Here is a 10,095-nt window from a genome sequence, read left to right as displayed (position 1 = left end):
CGCACATGTGCCCCCACTGCCTCCATTTGAGGACGAAGTCCCAGCAACAGGCGATGACACCGACAGGAGAGAGGGGAGTCAGGGTGTGACAGATATGCCCCGTCATGACGCACCAACACCAAGGCAAAGGGAACAAGCCATATCCAGGTCAAGGCCCAGGAGCAGCACTGCAACAGAAGGAGAAGGCACCGTGTTCTCCGGCTTGGAACAGTGCATGCTGCAGGAACAGCACCTGCAAAGCAAGGCAATGCGGTCAATAAATCGCCAGCTAGGCCGCATACATCAGGACAATCGCAACATGGTAGCGGCAATACATGAGCTCTGTGCCACTTTGAGGGACACCCAAGCTGCCAATGACAGGGCTGGACGACGTGCCAATGCACGGCTACACAATTATACAAAGGCAGTCAACCGCCTCTGCACCACCACCACCAGTGCACTCACACGCAGAAGCGTAACCATGCAGGTGGACATGGCACATTGCTGCCAGGACATTGCACTAGGGTTAGAGCAGGTAACCACTGCTGTGGAACAGCTGCAGACAGCCAATGCTGGTGGCAGCGCACTAATGGCCTCTGCTGAGAGTGAGGACACATCGAGTCGCAGCAGCATCACTCCAACCTTGCCAGGTGAAAGACGCCGCAGTGGCAGACAGGTAGCAGGCCAAGGGCGCACCATGGGGGGCACTCACCCTGGACGGCACCGACGGAGGTGATCATCTGCGGGGACACTGACTGCAACACGGGTGCATTTACCCGAAAAGGCTGTTTGAACAATTACTTGTGCCTTCTCTGCACTGTGTGTACAACATGTGCTGGGGACAATTACATGTGAAGTGTGATTAAACACTTGACACATCATCAGGCTTTGTAGTCTCATTTCCTCAATATCGGTCACATCAATTGTGGTGCCTTTCCTCATTGCCATGTTATGTAGCATTGCACAGCTGTCAACGATTTTACAGCAGGTCTCAGGGCTGTATTGCAGTGCGCCTCCACTTTTATGCAGGCACCTGAAGCGGCTCTTCAGGATTCCGAAGGTTCGCTCAATGACACAGCGTGTAGATCTGTGTGCCCTGTTGTAGCGCCTCTCACTTGCATTTGCAGGATCCAGGTATGGGGTCAGGATGAAGTCGCGCACTGCATAGGCACCGTCACCTGCATGGAAAAAAACACAATAGGTGAGTCAATGTCCCCCCCCCCTCAAGTGATGTAGTGGATGTATTGATGTGTGCAATGTATTTACCGAGCAGGTACCCCTCCCCAAACTCTCCAGCACTCAGACTTCTGTGTATTCCACTGTGTCGGAAGATGAAGGAGTCATGTGCACTGCCGGGGTATTTGGCTACGATGTCTGTGATGTGATACTTAGCGTTGCACACAATCTGTATGTTGAGTGAATGGTAGCATTTCCGATTCCTGTAGACATATTCAGTTTCTGCTGGGGGTGTGATGGCCACATGGGTCCCGTCAATGCAGCCAATGACGTGGGGGAAACGTGCAATCTGGTAGAAGTCCAGTATCGTTTGCTGTAATGCCTGTTGGGTGGTGGGGAAGTAAATGTGATGTGAGAGCCTCAGTAGCATTGCATCTAGGAAGGCATGGAAGAAGCTCGAAAGTGCACTCTGTGACACCCCACCAACCTCCGCTATGACCCGTTGAAAACTCCCTGACGCCAGGAGGTGCAGGGAGCACAGGACCTGCACATGTGTGGGAATTGTTTGTGTCCTGCGAGTAGGGTGCTCCAAGTGGGGTTTCAGCTCCTCAATCAGGTCCATTATGGTCTGTGGGTGCAGTCTGTACTTGTCATAGATCTCCTCTTCAGTGTTCTGGAACAGGGTGATGCGCAGCCTGAAGATACGTTCCTGTCTCATTCTCCTGTGTGCAAGGGCCCGAATACGCAGCCTCCTGGCTATCACGTACATTGCAGCCATTGTGGGTGTGTTTGTTGCATTGTGGGCTGGTTTTTGTACCTTGCACCAGTTTACCACCTGCAAGCAATTGGTGTTAATAGCGATTTCTTAAATTGCGAATTTTGTGAAATCTCAATTTGCGACAATTTCATACATGTGTTTGCGATTTCTTAGTTAGCGATTTCTTGTTAGCGATATTCGCAACGCTAAGGAATCGCAAATTAAGTATTCGCTAGGAAATTCGCTGTTTTCTTGTTTCGCAGCCTAAGAAATCGCTAATTTAGCGATTTCTTATTTTTCATTTTAAAAGTGTGTCATGCATATGAAATAGCGAAAAATCAGTCGCAAACGCTGTTTTTTGCGATTCGCAGCGTTTGCGACTAATTTTTGCTTTCATACATATGCCCCCATGTCCCTTATCTGCACAAGTACTAGTGTCTGTGCTGTTCCACACTTTTTAATAGCACACTGTAGGAGCCCAGTTTTTGTATGTGATCCATGGTGACGGTGTTTGGATTTAACTATTAACTCCAAGATCCTGGTTCCCCCAAATATGAAAATGCCCTACTCTTATTGTTGACAAGACAGGGCATTGATCACCTTTGCAGCAGCAATCATGCCTTAACCTCCTCTTTTCCTTTTAGAGAAAAGTGATCATTTTCTTCTAAGGAAAGAATGGACACAATATTTTGAATTCTATCTCATTCGCATTGGAGTAGAAAAGTCCTCTCCTGCCAGAAAGGAAGGTGTACTCGTGCATCACCTATGCATTAAAGGGAGGAACAAGTAAGAAAGTAATAATGAACTACCTTTTGGAAGTGGAGAGTGGAAACTAAGGGATGTGTATGAGATGACTATGCGGATGTTGGAAAGACATTTTGATACTCATATCAATGTTGTTTTGGAGCACCACAAATTCTTTGCAAGGATACAATTTAAAATTGAGAAAGGACGCACTTATGTAAAGTGTCTTACAACTCATAGCATCCACTGTGCTTTTGGTGATCTTAGGGATGCTTTTATAAAAGACAAATTGATGAGGTGCACCAATAATCCAAGGGTCCAAAAGAAACTCTCTGTGAAAAACCCCAGTCGGATGTTGAGGGTATGGAAAAAATTACATCATGGGTAAAGGAGATGCAGAGAGGACATGGTGAGGGCTAGAGTGCAGTGCATACAGGAGGTAGTGGTGAAGTACCCTTTAAGGAAAAAGATAACTGTATGTAAGTTGTCTCTGAAGTGAGAAGTTTGAAAACAAAGACAACAAGGAGACTATAGGGAAATGCTACAGGTGTGGCAACCTCTGGCATTTGTCCAACAGCCCAAACTGTTTCGCTGGGAATGCTGTGTGCAAAAGTTGTGGTAGGAAAATCCATTTCACTCATGTCTACAGCAATGATAATGTTCAGTGTGTAAAGTGTAGAGTGCAGCAGAAGGTTTAAGAATAATTGTTCTGAGTGTAAGGTAATAGGATCGACAAGTGGGCTGCCAGACTGTGGTCATGTCGGAGGATGAAGTTGGGTCAGATGGCAACATTTGATGGTTCCAACAGGCTCAAGTTTGCTGTACATAATGATGGTGAAAAAAATGAAACTGGGAGATACGTTTTGGTGATTGCAGTATTGTGTTGTCACTTTCTGACAATAGCCCTGTGTGTTAGGGCCGAGGCAGTATTGAAGTGGTTTTGTAGTCAATAGGATACAGTTTCATGGAAGAGACAGTCATTAATGTTTATGATGCAAATTGGTAGACTTGGCTTTTTCAGTGGGTTTACCCCCAGACTTTTTGCTTTTTGACCTCCTGTTTTTGACCTTTTTTGGGGTGGTTTTAGGACTCTGGGCACTGTACCACTGCAATTTAGTGCTAAAGTGCATATGCTCTCCATGTAAATAGTGTTATGATTGGTTTTCCATGATTGGGATATTTTATTTAATAGTAAGTCCCTAGTACAGTGCATTGTGTGTGTCTAGGGCCTGTAAATCAAATGAAATGCTACGAGTGGGCCTGCAGCACTGGTTGTGCCACCCACACAAATAGTCTTTCAAAGGAGTCTCAGACCAAAAAATCACACAAATAACATAATTAATAATTAATTAATAATCATTAATAACCACTTAATAAATAATTAACCATACATTATTTACCACAATTTACAATATACATTTTTAAATACATAAATATTAAATAAGTAAACATATAAATACATTAATTATTATTAAATTACTTCCCAATCTACTCCCCTATAAACCAACAACACGCTCCTAAAAAATAACACAATTTACATATTTTCCAATTAAATATTAATAATTAACAAACAATTAATAATTAATTAATAAGAAAGCATTTACCACAATTAACAATATAACATAATAAATACTTAATTATTAATTAATAGAAATGATTAATTAATTATAATTAAATTACTTCCCGTCCTATTCCCCTATACACCCACAACCCGCTCCTAAAAAAAATAACACAATTAACGATATTTACAAAATAATTATTTATACTTAACAACCAATTAATAACAAATTGATAAACAAATTTACCACAATTAACAATATAAAATATTAAATATACAAATAAAATTAATAAAAAATAACAATGAGTTAATTATAATTAAATTACTTCCCACCCTACTCCCCTATAAACCCACAACCCACTACGGAATAAAAACGCAACATTTAATTAAAAGTAATTAATAATTTCCAAAAGTTATTACATTTACTATAATTAAACTACTTCCCACCCTATTCCCCTATAAACCCCCAACCCGCTACGGAACTAAAATGCAAAATGTACTTAAAAAAATTAATAACTTCAAAAAATGTAATACATATATTAAAAATAAAAATACAGTACTTAACCAAAAATATAGAACACATACATTTAAACTGCATATTAAAATACATAACACTGATATAAACATCGATATTATTAACAACGCAGAGCTGATTGGTTGGTGATCCGAAGGCCATGTTGGAGTGGACGCGCAGCAGGCGTGCTGAAGGCACGCCTAAGGCAAGCCAGAGTGCGCCCGTCCGCGTCGAACCGGGGTCAGGGGCCAGGACCCGTTGCCAAATTCGGGATTACACAGGGGCAGAATTGCAGACTATAGCCTCAGGGAGTCATGCCCTTAACATAGAGGCAGTAGAGAAGCTGAAAGCTGAAAATCTGCTGAGCAGCAATGAGGCGGGAGGACCTATTACCTCGCGCACAGTCCCCCATACTATCACCACACCTAGCAACCCACTAGGTTTGAAGGTGGCAGTCCTTAATACGCATGCCCTACAGAAACACTACCTAGAAGTCTTTTCACTCCTCCAGGATGGAGACATAGACATCCTAGCACTCACTGAAACATGGTTGGGTGACACTTTGGTTCAAGACATCATCGTTGCCCTCCCGGGGAACTTTGATACTTTCTGGCAAAACAGTCAAGGAAAAAAGCGGGGAGGGGGTGTAGCCATTCTGTTTATTAAATGGATAATGGCCACCAAAGTAGTGGCAGAGAGCATTGACAATGCAGATATAGTAGGGGTCAAAATCTCACTTAAATCGTCCTGCCTACTACTGCTGGTGGTATATCACCCCCACGTTCAACCCCCAGCTTTAACGATCTGTTTACAGGGGTTATCACTGACCTCTGCTCACGATACAAACAACATTTTGTGGCAGGTGTCTTTAATTATCAATGGGATAAAGCTCCAAAGGAGCCACTTGCTAGCCAGTTTGAGACAGGAATGTGCACAATGGGGCACCAGCAACTGGTGGACGCACCGACAAAGTCAAAAGGGCACATCCTGGATCTCATCTGGACCTCGCAACCATGGGCCATGCTAATAGCCATCAGCCCCTGTGCCTGGTCTGACCACGCACTACTCAGCTGTTGGGTTCCAACAGATGTCCAATTATCTCAACCACCCACAGCTTGGAGAAAGGTGCGAAATTGGAAAAATATCGAAGCTGAGAACTTAGTAGAAACCCTACTCAGGATCTCCCCCCCCACTAAACTCAAACCAGGGAATCTCGACCAGGAGAGCGAAGCCCTGACAAACACTCTACGATGTGCCATAGTTAAAGTGGCACCGGACCAAAGAGATAGAGTGAGAGATAAAGGGAAAGGGGTCCCTTGGTTTAATGCAGTGGTTCCCAAACTGTGCACCGTGGCTCCCTGGGGAGCCGTCAAACCTAGCCAGGGGAGCCATGCACCAATCACTTTAATGCATTTAATGTTGAAGCGGTTGTTGGCTTCTGTTGAACTAATTAGACTTAAACGCATGATGTCAATTTGTAAGTGACATGCCTAAAGTTGTTAAAAATATAGTGCTTAATTGATGGCATATGGAGGGGGATGACCTCCATATTTCACTGAATCCCCACATTCCAACACTCCCAAAGTAAGCGAAATATGCTCGATTAATTTTGTTAGACCAGTTAATAGTTTTGTTTTTTCCCAAATTAATTTTGCACCAATGCATGGTCTCTGGAAAATACAGTTGTTCTGTCTATTAAACACACTAAGGGGTCTATTAGTATGTCGGACAGATTGCCACTGCCCGCATGGCGGTGGCGGTCCGCCCGACATAATCCCCCGCCCGCCTCCCATTTCCCCCCGCCATATTAAGATGGCGGGGGGTACCGCGGCGGACAGGAAGAGCGTCTGCGCTCTTCGACAGGGCAGAAAAGGGTTGCATATGGTGGCGGTGTCTGCTAGACAGCGCCATCCATATTACTATGCAGCGGGAAGTAGCCTTTCGCCGCTACGGAAAGGCATGCGGTCCTCTCAGTTGGGGGCCCGTTGCGGGCCCCCAGGGTGTTGGGGGGGCTAGGGGGTGCACATGTGGTACCCCCCTGCATTTGCATGCATAAAGTAACAGGTACCTCACGGTGCCTGCCATGTTGTGCATGCAAATGCGCGACATGCATATATTGCATTGTGGCGGGTGCTGCTTCCAGCGCCGCCCGCCACAATGCAATGTATGCGGGATGCCACCGCCACCGTGGTGGTGGCATCCTAATTGCCGGTGCGGGACCACCGCACCACTGGCGGCCGGTCCCAGCACCGCTAGGGTACGCCCGCCCCCCTAATAGGCCCCTAAGTATTAAGTATTGACATTTGTACTTGAATCATAAGTACTTCCAGTACACATTTCTTTCATTACACACACATTTGCAGACAGGCCTGCTCTCTCCTTGAGCACAGGGAAGTAAAACACCATAAATGGCATAATGCCAACATTTGGAATCAAGAAAGATGTGCATTTAAAAAAAGAATTGGAAGAATTTATTTTACTTACATTGATTTGGAGGCACTTTCAGGTAGGAGGCAGCAAAAATAAAGCTGAATGTGGTTTAAAAAATCATGAGTCACCCTGCTGAGAGAGGTGCGTTGGCACGTTAGACATGGGTAGAAATGGAAGTGCATGCAAATATTCTTCAAGAGCAGAAACACATTGGCAATGGGGCCTACATGCATAGGTGTGCTATCTAGCACTGTAAGTGTGATAACGTTTGTGAGGGTACTTTAAAAAAGGTATGGGCAAAGAAGTGTAACTAGGAATATTTTATTAGTGGTGCTGCCTTAGTAATACGAAACATCCTGCATATATGATTCTAATACCTTCATGAGCTTCATCCCATTTATTTTAAGGGAGAAAATGCATGTACTCCCAAGGACGGGTTTACATCAGCCCCACCCGCCAAAAAAAAGTAACAGTGGGGAGCCATGGGCAATGGCCAATGGGGGAAGGGAGCCGCGGGTCGAAAAAGTTTGGGAACCACTGGTTTAATGAGACACTGAGGGCATTGAAACAAAGCCTCCGCCACGCCGAGAGGCGGTGGCGGAAAGCCTACAACCCGGCGAAACCGACAACCTGTAAATCCATGCTTACTATGTATAACAAATCCATCATTGTCAGGAAAGCCGAATACTACGAGGCGAGAATCACAGACGCACCTAATAAGCAGAAAGAGACCTTTAGAATACTGAAAGAACTCAGCCAAAAATTGGAGGTGAAATCTGCAGATGTACCCCTAGATTGCAACACATTCCAGACCAACTTCCTCCAAAAGGTCAGGGACATCATCTCTGAGATTGACAATGCCCCCATCAATCAAAGTCCACTAGTCCAGAATCAGGCCCCCTTCCGGTAAGCAACTCTCCGCCTTCCCTATGCTGGATTCTATGTCACTGATACAGCTGATGAACCGTACCAAATCGGGTTCCCTCGCAGACCCGTGGCCCCCAAGGATTTTCCGAATGGCCCTCCCTGGCCTGGAAAAGCAGCTCCTCGCCCTACTGAATAACTGCTTGGAGACTGGCCAGCTACCTTCCAACCTGAAGGAAGCCAGGGTCACCCCCCCTCCTAAAGAAACCTGGAGCAGATGCCGCTAGCCTCAAGAACTATAGGCCCATCTCCCAGCTCCCTTTCTTGTCGAATGTGATAGAACAACATGTTCTCAAAACACTTTCATCATTCCTGGAGGATAACTAACTGCTCCAGAAGCGACAATCTGGGTTTAGAGCCCACCACAGCATGGAATTGGTGATTTTGTTGGTCCTTGATGATCTCAGAATCATGGCGGACAACAAAAAAACGAGCGCCCTGATTCTGTTAAATCTATCAGCAGCATTCGATGCGGTCAACCACACCCGGCTGTTCAATCGAATAGCGGACCTGGGTATTCATGGGCCGGCACACCAGTGGCTAGCTTCCTTTCTGGGAGAGCGGTCCCAGAGGATCCAGTTAGGGGAGTGGGTATCAGACAGAGGCATCCCCACCTGCAGTGTCCCTCAAGGCACCACACTGTCCCTGCTCCTCTTTAACATCAACCTCCAGCCTCTGGTGACAGCCCTAGCCCACGCTGAATGCAGAGTTTTTAACTATACAGACGACACCCAGCTCATTCTCCAGATTGACAATTCCAGCTATGCCCAGGTCGTGGCACAAATAATCCTTAGATTCACTGTAAACTGGATGACTGCCCACTCACTGAAAATCAATCCAGATAAAAACAGAAGTACTTTTCATCCTCACGAAAGACAACCCCTGGAGCGACCGTTTCTGGCCCCAAGAGCTGGGTGCCACCCCGACACCAGTACATGCCGTAAAAAGACTTGCCATAAAAATTGATTCAAAGCTCTCCATGGCCAACCAAGTCACCACAGTGGTCGGAACCTGCATAGGGCTTCTGAGACAGCTACAGAAATGTATCCCCCTCCTTTCAACTGCCTCGCTGCAAATGATTGCATCAGCCACAATTGTCTCCAGATTGGATTACGGTAATGCCCTATATATAGGCCTTCCTCAGAAGTTGACTAATAAACTACAGGTGGTGCTGAATGACCAGATCGATCTTTAGGTTGCCAAATTGCACTGGCTTCCAATCAAACAGAGAGCTAAATTTAAGGTCCTTTGTATCGCCCATAAAGCAATCCGTGGCAAAGCCCTGGCCTATATTAGAGAACGCCTGAAGAATTATGTGACGGGCCACACACTGCGGTATTCCGAGACCTGCCGCCTGACCATTCCAGGATACAATACTGCATCCAACGGGGGTCGAGCATTCTCCAACTTGCTCCCACAACTTTGCAATCAACTGCCCAAGTACCTGCCCAAGGAACTGGCACTCCTCCCATTCAGGAAACAGCTTAAGACGTTTCTGTTTAAGGAGGCCTTAGACACGGCTTAACTGGCCAACTATGCGGCCATGCATCCATTGACAACATCGGGCAACTCTCTCTCAAGCACTTAGAGAACTGCCAGTAGCGCTATATAAAAATCAATTAACAATAACAACAATAGCAACAATATTTTTACAAATGATATTACTGACTTTGATACTAACAAAAACAATATTTCTTACCTTCATATCAATATTCTGGTCAGCAATATTCTTGATGTCGATATTCTGTCCCTTCGATATTTCCAACTCGATATTTTTGTACTTTGAAAATAAAAACTCGATATTATGTCTGTGCACCATCTCTGTTGCTTCTTTCTGTACTTCTCTTGCCTCTTTCTCCATCCCTCATCCCTCTTCTGCACCTCTGTTGCTTCTTTCTGCACATTTCTTGCTTCTTTCTGCACCTCTGTCCCTTCTTTCTGCAACCCTTGTGCCTCTTTCTGCACCCCTCTTCTCTCTTTCTGTATCCCTCTTGGCTCTTTCTGCACCTCTGT

The 10,095-nt window shown here is 45.3% G+C and overlaps 1 protein-coding gene across 1 annotated transcript in view; it reads right to left on the bottom strand.

Moving 5' to 3' along the window:
- Positions 1-1,082: 1,082 nt before the first annotated feature.
- Positions 1,083-10,095, bottom strand: part of LOC146789700 (uncharacterized) — a 154,030-nt gene continuing 145,017 nt past the window's right edge. The window contains exon 7 of the mRNA XM_085630125.1: positions 1,083-1,157. Coding sequence (XP_085486251.1) covers positions 1,154-1,157 — 4 coding nt within the window. The 3' untranslated portion in view covers positions 1,083-1,153. The remainder of the gene's footprint in view (positions 1,158-10,095) is intronic.

The sequence above is a fragment of the Triturus cristatus genome, chromosome 10, assembly GCF_964204655.1.
Source record: "Triturus cristatus chromosome 10, aTriCri1.1, whole genome shotgun sequence".
NCBI classification, from domain to species: Eukaryota; Metazoa; Chordata; class Amphibia; order Caudata; family Salamandridae; genus Triturus; species Triturus cristatus.
This window is presented reverse-complemented; position numbering and strand designations above follow the sequence as displayed.